This window comes from Danio rerio, chromosome 13 (genome assembly GCF_049306965.1).
Source record: "Danio rerio strain Tuebingen ecotype United States chromosome 13, GRCz12tu, whole genome shotgun sequence".
Classification (NCBI taxonomy): domain Eukaryota; kingdom Metazoa; phylum Chordata; class Actinopteri; order Cypriniformes; family Danionidae; genus Danio; species Danio rerio.
Genome location: NC_133188.1, coordinates 32,592,265 through 32,615,220, shown reverse-complemented (window position 1 = coordinate 32,615,220; position 22,956 = coordinate 32,592,265). Strand labels below are relative to the sequence as shown.

The window sequence follows — 22,956 nt, the reverse complement described above, 5'->3', positions numbered from 1 at the left end:
AGTGGGTCATACTGCAATCAACAGAGCACTTACGCCACCTCTCAAGGCTACTATTTATAATTTAAACAGCACGACTGACTGGCATCAAACCCCAAAAAGGGCTTTCTGCCATCCACGCAATTTCATCCTATTTAATGCAGCGCAGCATATTTGCAGTACGCTTCGCTTTTTCCAAGGAGGATCAAAGCACATTTAACCTCAGCATAACATCCCAATTTCATCCTGTCTCAGTTTCGGTGACCAAAAAAAAGTCAGTTTTCACTTGTGCAGTACATCGAGACACTTTTAAAATGCATGTTTATGCTGCAATCCTGTTTGGTGAGAAACATAATCAACAACGCAGCAGCAGTATTAAAAAATTAACCATGCAGAAGAGTGAAAAAACAATGATCCACAAATAGGGATAATAACTTGAAAAAAGTCCGTTCCCTATAGGAAACTAATATGAGTTTACCAGAAAGCTCTCCTGCATTAGAAATGAGCGATATATAAAAAAGAGAGGCTAATGGAGGTGCGATAAGAGAAAGTAATAAGAAAAGAATCCAGCAAAACAGATCGGTCCTCTGCTAACGAGAACACACAGATTCATTCCTGTATGCTTATTCAGAATACACACACAGAAAATAATGCTTCAAACTAAAACTTTCCGAAGCATCGAGCTGAAATCAATATGAAGGCTGATTTTACTGCTGACTTTATTTCTCGCAGTTGTGAGTTTATAACTTCCAACACAATCTCGCAGCAATTTGAAACTTTTTGATGTAGTGGCTATTTTGTAGGAATTCGTATGATCTCATTTGTACAATTTAGTACGATTTGCTTAACCCCCAATGATGTGGTTGTTGCTATCAGATACAGTTGCGGCCGAATGTTAACGAGAATTATTTATATTATTTATAAAATTTCCCATTTATTGTATTTTACGTCTACCCCACCCCAACCCTAAACCCAACCATCACAGTAATGTAAAACAGTAGTTGTACCGAGTATTATTTATTTTATTTATTAAATTATCCAATCAATTTTATTTTATTAACGCCTACCCCCAACCTTAAACCCAACCGTCATAGTACTGTAAATATATTAACTATTGTTATTTATTGTTACAAAAATTATGCTATATTGACGAGCGTATTCGCAGCTGCATACAATCTAGACTTTACCCAATGATGGTTGGATTTAGGGGTGGGGTTGGGTGCCACGCCTCCTTTTTAAAACTGTACATTTTCATAAGAAATGAAAATAGTTACGTTTCATCATGAGATCAAGCTGTAACTTTGCATTATAAAATCGCAATTGCAAAAAAAGTTCAAATTGATTTAATTAACAATTGCTAAACTGAAAAAATGTAAAATAGTTAAGTTTCATCGTGAGACAATTGTTAACAGTTGTTGAACTGACAAAACGTAAAATAGTTACGTTTCATTGTGAGATCAGACTGTCACTTCACATTACAAAATTGCAATTGCAAGAAAAAGTTCAAATTGATATAATTAACAAATGCTAAACTGACAAAACGTAAAATAGTAATGTTTCATCGTGAGACAATTGTTAACAATTGTTAAACTGACAAAACATTAAATTTTTACGTTTCCTCGTGAGATCAGGCTGTAACTTCGAATGAGAATATTGCAATTGCAAGAAAAAGTTCAAGTTGAGATAAATAACAATTGTTAAACTGACAAAACGTTAAATATTTACGTTTCATCATGAGACAATTGTTAACAGACGATAAACTAATAAAACGTAAAATAATCACGTTTCATTATGACACAACTGTTAACAATTGTTAATCTAATAAAATGTAAAACAGTTGCGTTTCATCGTGAGACAATTGGTAACAATTGTTAAACTGATAAAGTAAAATAGCTATGTTTCATCACGAGATCAGGCTGTAACTTCACATTACAAAATCGCAATTGCAAGAAAAAGTTCAAATTAAGATAGATAACAATTGTGAATTAATCTCAACTTCAGCCTTTTCTCAGAATTTTGTCTCGCAATGTGTAGCTATACTCAGAATTATGTTTAAAGTTAAGTTTATAGGCATTCTAACAAATTGTAGTTATAAACAATTAAATGCTCCTATTTAAATCAGGATGATGAGAAAGCTTATAAACTTGTAACTGTGTCAAAAAAATTATGCTATGTTAACTAACAATTGCGACTTTACAATTGTAAAAACCCAATTTTAAGGGAAAAAAACTGCAACTTAATTCTGGCATTTTCCTCTTAATTTTGACAGTTATAACCACAATTATAAGGAAAAAGTCAGAATTGCAAAATATAAACGCAATATTGGCTTGTGCGTTTATCTCACAAATGAGTTTATATTTCACAGTTACAAGCTGTAACAGCATAATTTGGCCTTTTTTTCCAGAATTCATTATGAAAACGCATTAAGCAAGCTGATTTTAGTGCAGATGACTTTAGCTCCTTGTTGGTTGGCATTGGTATCCGTGTTTCCACCTCTACCCCTGTTTACTTATGTGCGAGCATGTTTCCTGAGGAGCTCGGCACACTGCTGTTTTACCGGACGCAGAATCTCAGTGTCTTTAAGCATCTCACGGTCGCTAGGAAACAAAGCCAGCGGCTCGATGTGCAATGGCGTTTGATCATGTACTTTCACACTTGCTCTGTGCAGCGAGGGTATCAGTATGATGCAACTATCACTTAATCATGAGCTGCTCGGAATCGTATACCAGCAAGTCCTTTTTGAATCGACGTCTCTGTTTTTGTGATTGCAGCATCGTCGCGTTTGCTACATTTAGATATGTATTATCTGAAGATCATCCAGAGCGCCTGACCCCAGCTCATAGGCGCTGCATATTCTGCGTGAGCACGAAGGAAACTGAGGTAAAAGGCAAGTTGTAACGACGCACTGAAGTGCACTTTCCATCCGCTTGCATTCATTCTAGGTTTGTGATGGCAAATATATCCCCTTTTCACACTTCTTTGATTGGCCTGTCAGCAATCGCCATCTGTCGTCATGACAACCAAGACCTCACTCTTGCCCATCTCTTCCAGAGCTGTCGCCAGCGAGACCAGGTCTGCGTCCCCCTGATGGCAGGCTTCCCACAGGTCCAGCAGCACACCTGTGGGGCTCGGTTTGGTTGCAAAGTAGTTCAGATATCTGAGGGACAGATGTGGAGAGAGACTGTTAGAACCTCTCGGGTCCAAGGAATATGCAGATTGTTGTTGTAACTCTGTAGTTTTTTATTTTTTAAACCATGTAAAGTAGGGATGTCACGATACTATAAATTTAGGCCACGATACTATACAAGCAGAATTATCACCATACCAAGTAGTATCGTGATACTGTATTAATTCATTAACTCAAATCTATGAAATAAAGCAAACGGTTACAAATACTATATTTTATATGTTATAATGCGTAAATTTACCTCATAATTCCCTTAGTATAGAAAATCATTAATCAGATCAGATCATTTGTACAGATATTTTGGATATAAACATTTCTTTTGTTTTTGTGGTCGTTGTAGCTAAATCATAATCACAGGAACAAAAATGAACTGATTCAGATGTGTTTGAAGCATCAGAAAATGTGCAATATCATAAAAGGCACAACTTCTACACAAAGTCTTAATGCAGATTGTTACAATTAAAATAAAATAAAGTGGTCTATTCATTATTTTTAGGCATAAATGTGTGATCTACATGCAACATATACTATTGAAGAACAGCCAATGATGATACTACCGTTTACAAACTACAGAGGCAGCGGCATGATTTTGGAGCCATAGTATTGTGGTGCTACAAAGTACCGGTAAACCGTGCAACCCAAACATGATACAGTATAGTTTAAGCCATAAAAATCAGATAAACATACATTAAAATAGCTTTTACAAACACATTTCAAACATTCTATTTTGCGCATAGTGTACTAAATGCATTCAGCTAATAAGATACTGTTACAATATTGCAAGTGTCTCATTAAAATGTCAACAAACTCATAAAACTGATCCAAGATCAGCTAAAAACAATAAAATTGGTTCAGTGTTTCACATCTAGAGGACGATCTCATTGAGCCCACATGGTTTAAGCTGCACATTAGACTTTGAGCATGCCAAATTTGTTCAGTTAGGGCTACAAAAAGGAGTGGGATAAAATAGGATGATGTGACACAACTAGAATGACCCATTTCTCCATATTTGAAATTCCTGTAGGTCTGTGAGGTTATGATCACCTAATGGTCTTGTGACACAAATTCTCCAGTCAGAGTTTTTTTTTTTTTTTTGCTTATTTGCTATGCAGCGAAATCTAAAATATTTCTGTATGGGTTTGCGTTTCCAGTCTGATGCATTTGCATCAAAGACTAAAGAAAACACAAGATGTGTCACTTGTATAGTTTTGAATGGAGAAAAGTTTAACGGTCAATATGGTGAATGAAGCCCAGCCACTCATTAAGAAGCCAATCAGTGATCAATATAGACAGATAATTCTCTGGGGGAGGGGCTCGAACCAGGCGTGAGTTTCTGCAGGTTTTGTATGATTCGAACGTTTAGAAATGAAACCAAGAGATGGTTGTTGTTTAATTTTATAAGTGATTCCTAATATGAAATTCAATCCTAAGCTTGGCAAGCAATTTTGGAGAATTTCATAAGTTCACACTTAGCTGATGATCTATCAAAAGCTTGTTTGGCATGCTGTCCTGGGAGACAGCACTGAGCTCAAGGGATCCTCGAGCCCAGGGCTCCCTCCGGTTCGCAGAGCGAGAGGGGAGCTTGAGATCAGGTGGATCTCAAAAACTCCTCTGCCGCAGTAGCTTAGGGAACACTTGAGAAAGAAGGGAGCTAGACAAGTGTCTGATTTGCTAAATATGTTATGTATTGTGTATATCTTTGGATGGTGGGGGAAACTGGAGAACCCGGGAGAAGCCCACATGGACACGGGGAGAATATACAAACTCCTCACAGAAACATCCACCGACCTGGCGAGTACCAGGGCCGGCAGTGTTCTTGCTGTCGGTCTAACAGTGCTAACCACTGGGCCGCCGGGGCACCCAATCTAAGGTAAAGGAGGAGAATGGGGAGGAAGGGGGGGTTTCTTCCAGTTGAAGATAAATGTGGACTGAAGACTGTGGTTATTTATAGTATCTTAGAAATCATATGATTGGAAGAACATGATTAGCTAATGTGAGACTAGCGGTGGTAAATCCTATGCACGTGATCCTCTCGAAATAAGTTTATAAATAAACCTCAATGTTTACCCATTCAAACTTAATGCCCGCGCATACTGCCCAAGAGGGTTTTCAAAGATGGCCGTCGATTAAAATGACTTGCCTTAAAGAGACTTTGATTTGCATGCATATGAATGGTACTTCCCATGTAGGTTTCCTCTAGGTGCTCCAGTTTCCTCCACAGTCCAAAGACGTGGTATACTGTAGGTAAATTGGATAAAATAGTTTGCCTAATGTATAAAGGCTGAATTATAGTTCTGTTTCAAGTGAACACCGTAACCCACGGTGCATGCCTTGCAAGTTGCTGTGCATTTATATTTCTGTGTTCTGTTTGTGTTGCTCTGCAATAACAGAGGTGATTTTATGTTCTTCTGTGTTGAGTTATTTCATAGGTGTTTTATTTACACTGGAAATGCATGCAGTACTAACTTACTGTCCAGTTAGCTCAAACATTAATCTTAATGTAATCACGAAACAAAAGTATACATTTGGATCTCCTCAACAGGACTAGATACTTGTTAAAGACTTGCAACTTCGGCCACGCTCCTCTTCCATGGCTCTCAGCCCTGCTCACTCGTATCAGTACTAACAAAACAACCAATCACAGTTCTTACGCTAGGCCCACATCTCGTAGTTACATTTTTTGAGAGGTGTGCATCAGGGTCCACATTAGGCAATGGGGAAAGGTATGCAACTAGAGGAAGGCACCCCCTGACCATTCATGTGCACTTGACATAGAAGTAAAAAATCACCTTAAGTGTGTGTAAATGGCAGAGTGTGTGGGTGTTTCCCCTCACTGGGCATTCACAAGGTAGTGCACTCTACACTAGGAAAGGCATCTGCCAGTAAAACATCTTTCACATTAATTGGAGGTTCATTTGGCTGTGGAAGACCCCAGATAACAAGGAGTGAGTGAGTGAGTGAGTGAGTGAGTAAGTTAGGGAGTGAGTGCAAGTCAATTGGACAAAAAATGTAGCATGACTGTGGCTTTAGGTGGAATTTTGAGATCACCCCAAGTGGAGAACCACTGAGTTTTCTATGCATTTCAAAGCAGTTTACTCAAATCATGTGACCTTGGCAATTTGATATACACTTCGAACCCTTGATTTGAAACAAAAGATTCATAAAGATTTCGAGACTTTTTCAAAGACTTGACTGATGTTACAAAGTGAATATGGAGTAAAAGCATGTCAGTAAATTATTTTGATTGTAAACAGGCTCCTAAACTGTATGGAACACATGCTGGTGTAGTAAATTTTATTCACTGCACACTGTCACACTCAACAGCCCTGACCAAACACCTTCCAGATTGTAGAGACTATCAGAAAATAGGTTTCATTGTTATTATCATTGGAGGACTCATTCTTATCGTGGGGAGAATTGCCTATTGCCCATTCCTAGTGCATCCAAAAATATACCTGTCGAAGGCCAGGCTGCGAGCCAGCATTCTCCAGTCACAGCCACGAGCACTGGGGGCATCCAGACTGGCACAAATTTTCTGGCGTATGGAGACGGGCAGCCTGAAAGCATATGGGCCCACTTGAGACGAAGGCAGACATGAACCGCCTGCTGGCAATGGTGAATGGGGCGGCAAAGTCTGAAGAGAAAAATAAGTTGGAGCCAGTTATTAAATCACACACGAGTGAGTTGACAGAATACATAATGCATTTATGCCCTGCTGTTTTTCTGTACCTCTTGGATGTCAGTGTTGAGTTGGAATATCTGTCCCTCTCCCTCCACCTGTCTGACACAGATCTTGCAGGTGAGCTGGGAAACCACCAGGCTTCCTCTCTCCAGACTGAAGGTGCAGTGCAACGGCCGCTGACTCCCACTCCAAATGTGATAGAATGGGATTTCCTGGAATACACAATAAACACGATTAAGAGGTAATTCTACAGTATGTGCGAATCTATGAATAAACAGGGAAGTAAGTGAAGTAAGTTCAATTCTCGGGTAGTACACTTTGTAGGGACTCTAATCATAGTCTTATATAGTGAGCTGATTAGTGGTGGAGGGAGAGATTAGTAATTGATTGACAACCAACAACATTTTTGCACACACATATATATATTTAATATATTTATATATATATTTATATTTATATTTATTAGTGCTTATTAGTTATTATATATATATATATATATATATATATATATATATATATATATATATATATATATATATATATATATATATATATATTAGTGCTGTCAAAATTAGTGCATTAACGCATGTGATTAATTTGAAATAATAAAAAAAATAAATAAAAATAAACGCTATTAATGCAGTTGCAGTTTTTTTTATTTATTTCCTGTTGTGGCCAACGTGTAGTAAACATGCAAAGAAATATGGATAAGACCAAGACAGCACTTTTTGAAGGCAAGTTTCACTATAAAACAATTAATGTCGCATTACCAGGCTCTCCAGCGTTTCCTCCAAAGTTTCATCTAATTTCGTATGTTTCATTTTTAACTTTCGACTTTTGTTTTATGGAATTTGATAACGCATGACAAACAGAAAGGAAAACTTCCGCATTTCATGACTCGGTGGTCCTTTAAAGTAATCAAAAATCGCTGCTTACATGGTAGACTCTTAATAAGAGTATACTTTTAATCATATTAAAATCAGAGTGCCCATGTAAATGAAGTCAAAGACAGCGCATTCCTCTGCCTTTCAGCACACACCTTCCAATGTTTTATTAAGTTTGATGTGTTTCCCCCTTAAACACAAGTGTCTGCTTTGCGTTGTGTCAGAATCCTTGTGAAATACAGCCATACTTTAGAACGCTTAGTTTAAGCAAATTTGATAAATGTGATCATGCGTGTTGAATCTGAAGGGAGTTGCTCTAGTTGCCATGTCCTACGTGTGTTGTGTGTGTGTTTGTGAGTGTGTGTGTCTGTATTTGTGTGTGTGCGCATGCAACAAACCTGCCAGCAAAAAACCTGCCTAAACGTCGTTGTCCGTAGCCACTAAATCAAAAAGTTATGAATTGCCATGAGATTGCGTTGCAGTCTCAGCTCACATCATTCAAAAGATAGGGGCCACATTGTCCCTTTTAATGAATGAATGTTCTCTACTGACAGCAATACAACTTTTCAATGAGTGCAATTGTTTGTATTTAATACTTTATTGTTATTATAATTTTTCATTTTCCTATTTGCAATGCCTGTATTTTGGCTTTTTTTGCAGTCCACTTAGAATTCAACTTGGAAATATTTTTTTTCCCTAATAGGCATTGATTGTTTTAAAATTCAAATGGCATTTACAGGCCTGTGCTTTATGGATCTTGATGGTTTATTGTGGGTATGTTGTTTACATGAAGAAATCTGTGTTACAAGTTAAACAAAAATTCTAATAAACAATTATATTTAGAATTTAAATAGTTTTTGTCTTGCTTTTACATTAATTTTACATTTGAATAGCCAAAATTACAAGTTTCCGTCTTTTAAATGTGATTAATCACGATTAATCATGATTAATTTAAAAAAGTGTGATTAATTAGTTATTTTTTAATCAATTGACAGTACTAATATTTGACACCCAGTGGTTGAACTAGGTATTGCGTTCTTGGATCAAAACATAGGTTGCTAGATTGAGAACCAGCAGGCGTGTACCTGACCATAAAGCCTAAAGGTTGATTTACATCATCATTTAAATATAAGCAATGTCATGCGATAGAAGGAATATTTCTATAGTAAAAAGACCATATAACCAATACCTGGAATTAATATTTCAGATTAATATTTTCTATTTTTTGCAGCTGAATTACTTGTTGCCATACAACTAAAAGCAGCAGCAGATAGTTCACCACAGATTTTGAAAAAAAAAACAAAAACAAAAAAAAACATTTGAAATGGAACTTTAGAACTGTAGAAATAATGCAAACCACCGGAGGTCACGTTTCGATCATGGGCGCATACTTTGGGAGCCTTTCTAAATGAATGAATGAAATACACAGTTTTTCACCAAGGCAATACGGAGTGCTGAAATATAATTGGCTAAACTGGAATTGAAATTAATGCATTAATAGAATGAAAACAAAGACAGCCATTCCAGCACGTAACAGACATTTTCAAAGCAGAACATCTGACTTCAGCATTGTTTTTCAGATAAACAAGAATGTTCCTTTTGGCATGTTTCTTAAATATCTGCAAACGCATAATGCTATTTTTATGCTTTAGAAGAGTCAAAAACTTACATACAGCATCTTTAAACTAATTTGCTTCCCTTCATCTTTATTTTTCATTTAAAGTATAATAATAAAAATCTCAACCTGAAAATTAAACACAACATTAAATGTAATTTACAAGTTCTCACATCGTAATCTAATCATAACAAAACATTCTATAAAATTATATGATATGATATGCTATGATATATTCAATAAGAAAAGGTTGGGTGGGACTTAATATTTTATCTACTGGGAAAATCACTAGACAGGAAGTAAGATTTTAAAATAGTGGGATTTGAAAACAGAGGTATTTTTAAAAGTGACAGAATGAGAAAGTTAATATTTTTGTTGATTCTTTATTATAAAAAGTTAATTAACTAAAAAAAGGATAACCATATGACCAACAACAGCATAAAGTCTCTCACCTGATACTTAGCCAGGAGTTTGCTCCTCCAGTGTGAATGAGGGATGTCATGGATCGACAGCCGCATATTGTGGTAACTGTCCTTAAAAAGCAAAGGTTTGGGATCCTCCAGTAAAACCCCACCCAGACTTCTCTCAACCTCTAATACTTCCTGCAGAAAACAACAACACAGAATTATAGCTTATTCACAGGTCAAATACACATGAGATGGCTAGTTAAGAAGGGAAGACAGACTAACCTTGAGGGCATGTGGGGTGTCCTGTATGCAGTAAACCCTCAGACTGTAGTCCAGAGAGAGGCACGGGGCCCGAGGGGCAAACAGGGCCAACTGCAGTCTCTTACAGGCCGGCCGAGGAGGAGCCGACTGTCCCACCAGCCCATAAGTGCCCAGCTGCTCCATCAGGATATGACAACTCTGCTCCTCCACCTGCAGATAACAGGGTGACGATAGACTCTCCTCTCCCACAGTCAGCACCTCCTAGTGGATGGGAGGAAAACAGGAGTTAAAGCAATACTGTTCAAATGTTAATTATGTGAAGCTAGGCAGTAAAACAATAATGATAATCATTGCAATATAATCTTACAATAAATCCTTGACATGTGTTTGATAAATATTCAATATATTGTTTGTGCCTTAAAAGGTAACTAAACGCTGCTCGATTGGCAATGTTCACATGCTATAATCATTCATATGAACAGCTCCAAAGAGTAACAAAGCACAGCAAAAAACACAAATGTAAATGTCTTGTTAAAGCATTTGACATGTACTTACAATAAAAATATTGTTAAAATAAACAATTAACTGGTTCTACACTAGGCACTAGAACTGGGTTATTTATTTTGCTAACTTGTGTAATTAGATTATACCAAACAATTTAAAAAAAAAAAGGAGCAAATCTAAAGAATAAAGAGATATTTACTAGTGAAACAGACTGTGTCTTGTGTGTCGCCACGCTAATGATGTCATACATCATTGACTTCCAGTTTTGTTTTGTAAAAAGTAAGGAAACATCAAAGACACTTTATAACATTGTGTGTTTTATAACACTGCACAGAGCAGCATTATAACAGATCCATAAAATGTATTTAATATGATAAAACAGAGCTGGCTCTTCCCCATATGATCAGGAAAGGAAGAACCAGTCAACTGTGGCATAATAAAACGGATGCTTTTTTGGAATGTCAAGCTGGACTTTCAGCAATACTCTGCTTCTTATTACCATGATACTAAGTTTTGAATACTTAAGCTCAATCATGAACATGATTTCTACATGAGTCCTGTATGATGTAATCAGGTGACATCTCTTATGATTCCACACTCATGGCATCGGATATGTGTGAATATGTGGTCAAAAATTACATAGCAACAAACAAATGTATTCTGTGCTTTTAAACCAAATAGAGAAAGAAATAAAAGAAACGGAGGTCTGACATTTAACATGATAATTATCATCACTTGAAATGTTATTGTTTAGTCCAGCCTAAACAAGTATCTTTGCTGATCTTATCATCCATTAAAGGCATAGGTCCCCAAAAATAAAAATTCAGTCATCATTTACTTGTTCCAAACCTTTTTGAGTTTTTCTTCTAAAGACACACTAAAGAAAGTATTTTTGAATAATGTTAAAAACCTGTAACCATTGACTTCCATAGGGCTTATTTTTCATACTCTTGAAGTCAATTGTTAGAGGTTTTCAGCTTTCTTCAAAATAATTTCTCCAAACTAAAATTCTGTTCAACAGAAAAAATAAACTCATAAAGGTTAGGAACCACTTGAGGGAGAGAAAATAGTGAATAAGGGCCCTATCATACACTCGGCGCAATAAGGCGCAAGACCTGCTTGCTCTAAAGTGTTACTATTTTTAGACCAGCGCAACCTTAATTTTCCCGTTTTCCACCACGTTGTTTAAATAGCAAATCCATTTGCGCCACTTTGTAGACTCATGGGTGTTCAGGTCTAGAAAAAAAAGTGTGTTAAGGTGCATTGTTGGCACCTTGCTATTTTGAGAAACTAAAATAGACTGTGCAATATACCAGCTGAAAGCAGGTCTAAAGTCCAGCGTAAAGCGCGTCAGTTGTGCACCTCCCTTAAACATTGCTTTAAACACACAGGATGTAGAGCAATACACAAATATCTTCACATCTGAAAAAGAATTAAAGGATAAAAATATTACATCAATTATTATTTTCTACATAAATATAAAAAGCCACTGCCTCTATGACTACTTCATCTTGGGGGGATTTTTTCAGTTTATTTATGACAACTTGCTTTTATATAATGTTATTATTATCATTTATTATATACATATTTATATTTTTTTTATAAAAAAAAGCTTAGATTTGTCCACCTGTCAGGTTTTGGACCATATGGGGCATTGCACGTGTGTTTGGATATAACTATTTGACCACACTTCGTTATTATTGTTCATTTATTCATTTGCTGGAAACTGGAACTAAATTTAGAAAAATAGTTTTGAAACTAATCTTTGCACTTAACAAACAAAATTTATTATGTAGGCTAATGGATGTATTCAGTAGAGTGTACAACACCGTTTTCTGATCTACGAAAGACAGAAAGAGAAAGAGAAAGTAAAGGTTGAATGGAGGAGGCTCTTTATCCTCGCGCTGCAGATGGTCTGTTTAACTGTTTTCTCGCTAGTGAAGCGTTAAGTTTTTCTACAATGTCCGCCATGTAAATAGCAAATGCCCTATGGCACGATGCAACTGACTGTTACAGGGAATGGGAGATGAGACTCTGATTGGTTTATTCTCCAAACACACCTATAACTCATAAAGAGAATAAGCTCAACCCTGTTAGACCATGCGCTGCAGCGCAAACCATATTTTTCCATCCTTAAAATAGCAAAAGTGGATTCAGACACGCCCTTAATGCTTTTGCGCCCTGCGCTTTAGACTTTGCACCAAGATTGTTCAAATAGAGCCCTAAATGTATATATTTGGGTGAACAATCCCTTTAAGATCAATCATTCACATAACTATTACCTAAAACCATTTCGTCTTGATGTTCTCATTTCCCACCCTGATTCTTCATTGTAACAAAGGTTCTTTGTGTGGGAAGAAGAAGACAGGGTCGGCGTTGAGGTAAGTAACAGATTATTATTTTTTTCTTATGAACTGTAAAGGACAGCTCCCACTGGGTGGTCGTCGCTTAGCTCTCTCTTCCTACTGTTCCTCCCGTTCTCCTTAAGACGGGTGTCTCTCCGGCCCAATCACTAGAATAAATAGGTGTTGCTTATTATTTCGGATTGGCCTGCTGATTAGCCGCCGGGCTCTGAGCATGCTCTCCCCCTTTATTGGGTATTCGATCATGCTTACCTCTCCACATTCATGTTTTTTTTTGTCAATATTCCATGATGTCAGCTCTCCCATCATCCTTACCTCCCAAGCACCTTGATGGTTCTGCATTTTGAGGGTGAGGGTCCAGTCTGGGGGCTCCAGCTGTGCGCAGTGGGGCAGAGTGAGGACCACAGGTCTGCTCAACAACATGCCTGAGGGTCCGCAGCTCACCACCGGACTTAATACTGTCTGACTACCATCTGATGGCAACCTGACAACAAAAACACAGAGGGACACAGTTCAGCAGCCTTAATTCACATTGACATTCAAGCCGTGGTGATTTTCAGCATGCAAAATGTATTTGGACGCTGCAACGATTGTAAGATGCCACCGTACTCTGTGGCATTTTTTTAAAAGCATAATTTGACACAGAATCCATTTAATTTCAATAAAAGCTAAATAAAAAAAAAGAAAGATGTAAACTTTACGGCAACACTGAAATTCTGCATATTTAGCCCTCATAATGCATTAAAAATCTCCATGCATGCCCACAAACTCTCGCATATATATACTGCATAAAATATTATTGTATAAAATTTATGAGAGAATCAAATCTGAATATTACCAGATTTAACCCAGCTGGAATTAACAGAATAAAACAAAATAAAATAAAATAAAAATACGGTTTTAAGACGGTATTTAAAGTATTTTTTATTTACGAGGACAGTGGAAAGGAAAAATGGCAGGATCATGAGCAGAAATGTTACAAGATAGACTGAAACTCTTTTGGCCACATGAGCACAAAAGACTAGAATGTGTGACAAATTGTTTATGTTTGGAGAAAATGTATGGCACCTCCAACTAGTGAGAAACACTATTGCAGCTGAAAGCTCTAAAGGCATGGTGAAATTTATATGTTTCATATTTGACAATAAAAACAAAAACTGTTAAAAAAATAGAGCCTCAGCAAAAAAGTCAAAGCTCAGACAACCGTTCACTGTTTTTCAAGACATATTTGTTTGTTTGTGTTTTTTCTGCTGTGTCATAGTTTTGAAATGTTATTTCCTCCCAAGTGCTGCCATTGGGGTCACAATGGTTTTGCAGTCAATATTGCTCAGCAAGGGCTGTCAGGGTGTTTTGAACTGGATTGTTTGCATCTGCTCAAAGTGACAGATAAATGCAAGTGTTATGTGTTGGGAAATGACAGTGTGATGAGGGCAGGGCACTGAAAAGCCGTTTTAAGAGTCTGACTTACGTTGTTTTTTCCCATTTGTTGATAATGAGGTACATCTCGTAGAACTTGCCCTGAGGAATCGTCCCGGGTGGAACCAGCAGGCTTACCCCTAACAGCAGAAAAGGGGAGCAGAGGAAGAATAATAGACATGTATTTTTAACTTAACAGATTCAATATGTAGTTAAATTAGCTCTGCACTGTAATATGAGAAATACAGCTATAAAATGTTTGCAGATATTTTAGAACAGTAAAAGATATTCATTCATTCATTCATTCATTTTCTTTTCGGCTTAGTCCCTTTATTAATGAACCGCCAACTTATCCAGCACATTTTTATGCAGCGGATGTCCTTCCAGCTACAACTCATCTCTGGGAACTGTTCACACACACTCATTCACACTCATACACGGAGTTTCATATAATTTCAGGTGTTTCATTTTTAATGTGTCGATTTTACTTGCTGTTTGGCAAATTCACTTTTATGGTGGAAGAGTGTAGTTTTTAATGGAAGTTGACACCGCATGCCGAATGGGAGTAAAAACCTTCTTGTTTTGCAATGCAGGTGTCTGTGGTCCTTCACTGACTCGGTAGATGAAGAGAATTGTGTCAAACAGCCCTGTGTGTATAGACTATCCTGTTTCAAAATGCGGCGAAAATCCTACATGACGGTAATACAGTAGTTTGATTGCAGTGTTTACATGCATGTACTGCACTTCAATAATGCGACTACAATTGGCATAATCCACATGTTTTAATTCCATTTCTGTTTAGTTTATTTATGACCTTAATCTGATTAAATGAATCAAAAATCACTGTTTATATGGTAGACTCTTAATCAGAGAATAGTCTTAATCACATTAAAATCAGATTAATGGTGTCCTTGTAAACGTACAAACTGAAGACTAGAGTAATGTTGCTGAAATTTCTGAATTGTAATATTTCAGAATAGCACGATTGGCTTCTTACATAACATTAATAAAGTGGCTGAAAGCAGTTATTATGACCTGATTTACCTGAATCAGGTCTTGACAGGCAAAATTAAACTTCTAGCGATCTATATTGATTGATTGATTGATTGATTCATTCATTCATTTAACATAAGTGGACTTGACAACCATATGTGACAAAATCAAATAATTGGCTATAAAAAGGTAAAATCCAGCTTTTTGAAATCCTTTTACCTGTATTAGGGATGGTGAGACGGCCACCCAGTGAGCCCAGCGTGGCACTGGCGCTGTGACTGGGCTCCCTGGGCAGCGTGTGGCCATGATGATCTTTAGGTCCAGAGCCAACAGTCTTCAAGCTCATGATATCCCCGTCAACAGACCCCAGGCCGGTCGGCAGCTCCAAGGAGGACATGGTAGAGGAGTTGTACACCTTTATCTTCAGGCTGGGAAGAGGGTCAAGCAAAGGAGACGTGGTCATGGGGATCTTGTGGTGCGAGTCCAGTGTAGCCTGTTGTAAGGAGAAAAGTGGCCCGCGGAAAGTTCCGGCACTGGCTGTGAGGTCAGGCGGAGCTGTTGGATGCAGGAGGTGTGGATTATCTGCCAAAAGTAAAAAGTAAAATTGAATCAGTACAAAAGTTTTCAAAAATACCAATATTACACAACAAGGGTTGAAAACATCAGTTATATAATGTATTTATTAATAGGCATGGGCTGGAATAAGATTCTGACAGTATGATAACCTTATAAATATCCTGGTTTCACAGTATCGTGATTACTGCTCTAAAATATATTCTTTTTAAATGTCTTGGTAAAAAACAAAAACCGTTTATCTCTTTGAACACATTATATTTTATTTTTTAAAAGATTTAAAATATTTTGGAACAGTACACGTCAGGCTAAATAGCTCAAGTGAATCATTGACTTCTGCTGTCTTTATTTGTTTCAAAAACACAGATTTAAAACACCATCTTTTGCATATTTTTTCTGCTGTAAATATGTAAAAAAAAAAAAAACAAAAAAACAACGTACACATACCTTAGGAACAGTATTACAGAAAATTTTTGCAGTTTTAAAACCTTGACTTTTCCAAACCATGGTATACCTTGAAAACGGTTATCGTCCCTGCCTATTTATTAATAGAATTTGCTAATGTTAGATTACAATTAAAATTATATCTACACCTAGCAGATGATTTTATACAAAACAACTAACAAATGAATGCAACAGAAGCACATAAACTGTTAAAAAAGCAACATTACTATACGTAGTATAATATATTATTGTTCACACTTTTCATGCTGTGTTAAGGAAATTTATGTATAATTTTGTGTTGAGTGAATATCTCAAGAAATACAATTATTAAGATTTTAAATAATCCCGCTTTAAGTGATACTAAGTACCACTCCTGGTATTGGAAGCATTGGAATAAATGTTTGCATGTTTGTATGGGATTATGCGCAGGACATGTTTAGTGTGATTTGTTGCCATTTTCAGACCAGCGCAACCATAATTTTCACATTTTTCTCCACGTTGTTTAAATAGCAAACCTATTTGCGCCACTTTGTGGACTCATGGGAGTTCCGGTCTAAAAAGGAGAAGTGGTAAGGTGCATTGTTGGCACATTGCTATTTTGAAGACAGGAAATAGAATGTGCTGTTGGCCAACATTTTATTATTATTGTTCATTTATTTGTTTGCTGGAAATAAGAACTGAATTAAGAAATAGTTTTGAAAAAAATTTTTGCGCTTAACAAACTAAATTAAATATGTAGGCTTATAGATGTCTTCAGTGAAGTGCAAACAACACTGTTTCCTTATTCACAAAAGTAAAAGATTAAAGTAAAAAGTAAAAGTAAAGAGAAAGTAACGAGGCTTAATAGAGGTGGCTCATTCTTTATCCTCGCGTTACAGACGCTTTGTAATGTTTTATTATATTGCAAATAAAACATTTTGTATTTCTTCTTACAAAGTCCACCATGTAAATAGCAATTGTAGCCACGGCGTGACACAACTGACTCCTAAAGGGAATGTGAGATGAGACTTCAGATTGGTTCAATGTACGTTATGCTTAAAACACACCCATGACTCATTAAAAGAATAAGGACTCAGACATGCACTTAATGCTTTTGCAGCATGCACTTTAGACTATGAGCCTTGACCATTAAAATAGAGCCCTATGTGTTGTTTTGTATTTTACTTATTTATTTATTTTGTATTTCGTGATGTGTTATGTTTTTGGATTTGAACAAAGAGTCTGAAATAAAAGTACTACTACTACTACGGTACTAGTACTATTACTACTACTACTACTACTAATAGATATATAGTTTGTTTTTCATTTTCAGTATGGTTTGTCAACATTAGTTAATGCATTAATACATTAAATTAGTTAATGCAACAGAAAAAAAACGATGAATATATTTTGACTGTTTATTAATCATTGCTAATTTTAGCAGTAAAATACAATTAAACTGAAGAGAAAAGGAAAAGTTTCTGGCTAGCTTCAAAGTTCTGAGAGGATTTGCCTAAGAAATGAGAGTATTAAAGAGGAGAGGATTTAAAAGGGGAGCCATATAAACAAGTTTCAACAGTTTTGAGAGAGTAGGTGACAGCAGGAGAGGGGATTATGACTGAACGCACATTTGAAAAAGAAAGAGTTTATATTGGGTTTGAAGAGGTGAGAGCAGTGAGAAATAAAAACAGAAAGTAGAAGTGAGGAAGCGTGGATGTCTCACCCTGTCGTGGAGGTTTGTAGTTGCCGGGGTGGAAGGCAGCAGTGAGGGCTGATGACGAATCTGTGATTTCACCGTGAAGATGGCGACAGCTCCGGCGATAGACCAGAATCCCCACACACAACACCAGGATCACACAGAGAAGCAGAGCTCCCACGAGCCCTGCGTACACCGCGACACCAGTCCCAGAGCCCAGAGCTGAGAAACACACACACACAGGTACAAAATCACACGTATATACTAATCTGTCATCGATGTCAATGACTACATTACACAACACAAACTGTGATCAAATGAAGTATAAAAGCTTTGAAAAAGGAGAAGAGAATTTAACAGATTTAGCATTTTGGGATTCAGAACTCAAAAGTAGAGAAGAGGATTCTAATTCTGAATAAAGATTTTACTCACTCACTGACTATCTTTTGGCTTGTCCATGATTTATCAGGGGTCACCACAGTGGAATGAACCACCAATTACTCAATACCCAATTACTAGCATATGTTTTTACGTGGCTTATGCCCTTCCAGTCACAGATTCAGATTTTAGATATTATATTTTATATTTTATTTGGTTGGAGCTGCTCCTTCTTTGAGGAGCTTTAGATGAATCCAGCACTGAACTGGGAAAGATTCTGGAAGATGTCCTTTGTCAAATGCTAGAGCTATATATTTTTATAATTCCCTAGAACATGATTAAAATTAAATTAAAAGCACTTCTCTCTTTGTGTCATGTCCTTTGGAAGCGTAAATACAGAAACAGAAGAAGCTCTGTGGAAAGAGCAGCGTTCGGATGCCATTTTAGCTTTCTCTGCTATAGCATTATAGCGCCTCTGGCCACGTCCCTTTTCTGTGTGGGGTGTATGTGCGTGGTGAATGTGCATAACCTGAAGCCCTTGTGATCTCACAAACCCGGATGTACTTTTTTGTAGTCCCCAAACTTCTTTCACCATAGGCTTTGCTAAGCTAACTCCGTAAAAGCCAATGTCTCCCTTTGCATTGAACTTTGAGTACATTACATTCAGAGATGTTGCTAATGTTTACACATTTACATTACACATCAACTAAAGTTTAAAATAGGATATCATAGTGGACCACCCCTTTAAAAGATTATAGAGATATCCCTAATCTTGTGTACAATTATTTAATAATACAACAAGTAGCAGAATTAGGTACATCCAGCCTCTCATTAGTAGCTCTTTTTTCATTGTGGAAGTTGGCCATTAGTGAGTTTAATGTTAAAGTTAAAGTTGCTGTGGACTTATCTCCTTAACGAAATACTGAGTAGCTATAGAATACACAAGACATGTCACACAGACTTGAATACACAAAACATGTCACTCATATCATTGCAAATGGAGAACATTGTAACGGTCAATATGGTGAATAAAGCCCTGCCTACTAGTACAGGAGTCAATCATTGATCGCTATATTGCGAATAAAGCCCGCATTTTCTGTACAGGAGCCAATCATCGATTGCTATAGACTGACCATACTCCGGGGGAGGGTCTCGGACCATACGTGAGTTTCTGCAAATTTTAGGGGAATGTTTAGAAATGAAAGTAAAGAGACTGTAGATGTTTGATTTTATTAATGATTCCTAAAATTCAGCGAGCTGTGTTGAAGAAAGTTGAAGCTAAACTATGCAGGACACCAGCCCTCCAGGACCGAGTTCGGACACCCCTGTCTTAAAGAGACTTCGGTAGCAGGGAGGGGCTTTATTTTTGCACACCTCCTCTCATCTTTCACTCATCGCAAACTAACGATTGTAGAGGCGTGACTAACCATATTTTGTCCAAGCCGTCAAACGGACATCATCAGAGAAGGCCTGCCGTTCTAGAGCTAAAGCAAATGGTTAGATATAGATTAAAGATTACAAAATCAAATTGTTTTAAGTGGATTAAAAAGCATAAATTAACTGTTTATCTTAGAACTAACAATGTGCACTGGCAAAAAAAAGGATTGTACATTTTGATTTCATGCCGACTTTAAAATTTAATTATGTGGCAAGTACAGTAGGTGTGTAATAAGCAGGATAATGTACATTCTCCTTAAGTTAACTTTCAGGGGATACTTTATGTTACATTTGGGTCCTGTTCAACATAATAATAATAATAATAATAATAATAATAATAATAATAATAATAATAATAATAATAATAATAATGCTGTGAATCTAATAGTGCAGTGTAGGACTTTCCTCTCTGACTTCTGATCCCTGTGTTTTTTTCCCATTCAGAATCAGCCCTCACTGTATTAAGTACTATATCTACACACAATGGTACACTATGAAAAGGCTTTATGAAGAAAGAAGAGAGAGACAGAGGTGCTCACACAGGTGCAGAACCCAAGAGACACACAGGAGAAAAACGTGAGGAAGAGAGCAGATGCGTGTGAAGAGAGAGAGAGGGAGTGGGCAAAAGGAAAGAAGTGAATCTGACAGCCGTCTTAACTTATTATAGCAAACGGAAGCAAGGAGAATTAGGTGTGTTACTTTTTGGTCTCTCAAGTACTGAATGTCACATTGATCTCAGAAAATTAGCATCACTTGAACTGTAAGCTACACGATCGATTGCTCTGGGCCAGTAAGATGCACATTCATTAACTTCAACGTCTTCAAAAGGCACTCTATTTCTGAACCAAGATTGCATATATATTTTCCATCAACTTCCAGGAATGGGTATGCATATTTCCCTCTGAGCATGTGTATTTACAAATCATATAAGCAATGTAGAATTAGCTAGTGTAAAACAAATTTGTATATATTTTATAATATTATTGAGTGTGAGACAAAAGTCTGGGATTATTTGCCACTAAATTTTGAATATTCTAATGACCAAGACCACAGAATATTCCATGACAGCCAAGTGATACTGTTCAATGCTAAAGCTATATAGAAACCTAGCCAGTTAAATAAAAATAAATAAATAATTACATTTAGACTCTAATCCAGAGATGCCCAAACTAGGGCCCGCGGGCCAAAGTTGTTCCTTTGTAGTCTTTAATTTGGGCCACCAGAGGGAATATGATTGGGAAGGGTTGGGAATGCCTTTAACAGAGATTCTCAGTTTTATTTTAATGTAACCTTTTGTCTGTTGGTTTTATTGTTTAGCTATGAAAAACAAAAATGAAATTAAATGTTTTAATTGAATGTTGTAAATGAAAAAGATTTTTTTTAAATGTACATAGAGTCACTTAATGAATAAGGGACAAATCAGAAGACATCAGCATGCAAAATGCAAAGTTTAAATTTTAATGTATTAGTAAATACGGTTGAAGTAATCTTTTATTTTATTTTTAATTATTATGAAACGTATAAAGAAATTACCCATGGCACTTGTAATGTACAGTAATATGGTTTGCTATATTTACTTTCGGCCCAAAGCTCTCAATCAAGCTTGGATTTTGGCCCTTCATGAGAAAAAGTTTGGGCAGCCCGCTCTAATCTAATACGCATCTCCACCTGTTTACAGTGGTCAGTTAGAAATGATGTATATTTTTCACAATATTTAATTTCACATTTCAAGTATATGTATTTAATTGATTAAAATGAGTTATGAAAAATTTAAAAATGTCATAAGATGACTTTAAAATAGACACTAATACGTAAATAAATTGGAAGTGGAAAATTGAATTTATAAATAAAATAACAATTAATAAATGACATATTCATTCATTCATTCATTCATTTTCTTTTTCGGCTTAGTCCCTTTATTAATCAGGGGTTGCCACAGCAGAATGAACTGCCAACTTATCCAGCACATGTTTTACGCAGCGGATGCCCTTCCAGCTGCAACCCAACACTGGGAAACACCCCCACACTCTTGCACACACTCACATACACTACGGCTAATTTAGCTTATTCAATTCACCTGTATCGCATGTCTTTGGACTGTGGGGAAAACCGGAGCACACGGAGGAAACCCATGCAAATACGGGGAGAACATGCAAACTCTGACCTATATTATAAATAGATAATTTTATGATCTTTATATTTTTCTATATTTTTATTTTACTTTAAGAGGTTGTCCTCTTTTTATGGTTTCAATTAATTTCATGTAGTTAAAGTTTAAGTCAGAATTTTCAGCCCTCCTAAATTATTAGCCCCCCTGTATATTTTTTCCCCAATTTAAGTTTAACAGAAATAATTTTGTTCAACACATTTCTGAACACAATAGTCTTAATAACTAATTTCTAATAACTGATTTCTTTTATCTTTGCCATGATGACAGTACATAATATTTTACTAGATATTTTAACAAGGTTAATTAGGTTAACTAGGCAAGTTAGGATGATTAGGTAATTCGAAAAAGGAAAATATTGCTTAAGGAGGCTAATATTGACCTTACATATAAACAAATAAAATAAAACAAATAAGACTTTCTCCAGAAAAAAAAATATTATAGGAAATACTATGAAAAATCCTTTGCGCTTTTAAACATCATTTGGGAAATATATGAAAAAGAAATTTTTTTTTAGAGGGCTAATGATTTTGACTTTAACTAGATATCATACAGTATAAGTATGCGCCATATTCAGAAATGAAATAGACAGAAATAAAAGAGCGAAACATGAGCCATACAAACATTTATATAGTGCATTTTCTAAATTAAGATTTCCAGTCACTATTCCTTTGTGTTTCCCAGACATAATCACATAGGAAGACAAAAGCACAGGGATAGAGGGAAAAGTGGAGGTAACAGTGTCTAATAAAAACCACTGTTAATAAAATGAAAACTTACGATGGCTTGTATGTTCAACAGAAACCTTTTTATCTGTTAGAAAAAAAGGCAACAAAAAACAAAGAAGAAAGAAAAACAAGAAAGAATGAGCATGAGAATGGATGAGCATAACTCAGAGATGAATGCTAATGAATACAGAACAAATAGTCAATCAATGCAAACACAAAACTCAGCAAATGAAGCACTGAGGATTATAAACTGAAATCATATTTTT

At 36.3% G+C, this 22,956-nt stretch overlaps 1 protein-coding gene across 2 annotated transcripts in view; it reads right to left on the bottom strand.

Annotated features, from left to right (window-relative positions):
• Nucleotides 1-677: 677 nt before the first annotated feature.
• The window catches only part of unc5b (unc-5 netrin receptor B), a 98,096-nt gene continuing 75,817 nt past the window's right edge, over nt 678-22,956 (bottom strand). The window contains 10 exon segments of one of the 2 annotated variants that reach the window (NM_001111149.1): nt 2,640-3,133; nt 6,619-6,797; nt 6,893-7,057; nt 9,797-9,946; nt 10,034-10,273; nt 13,195-13,363; nt 14,348-14,435; nt 15,508-15,870; nt 18,008-18,202; nt 22,743-22,775. In NM_001111149.1, coding sequence (NP_001104619.1) covers nt 2,968-3,133; nt 6,619-6,797; nt 6,893-7,057; nt 9,797-9,946; nt 10,034-10,273; nt 13,195-13,363; nt 14,348-14,435; nt 15,508-15,870; nt 18,008-18,202; nt 22,743-22,775 — 1,748 coding nt within the window. In that variant the 3' untranslated portion in view covers nt 2,640-2,967. 2 annotated transcript variants of the gene reach the window in all.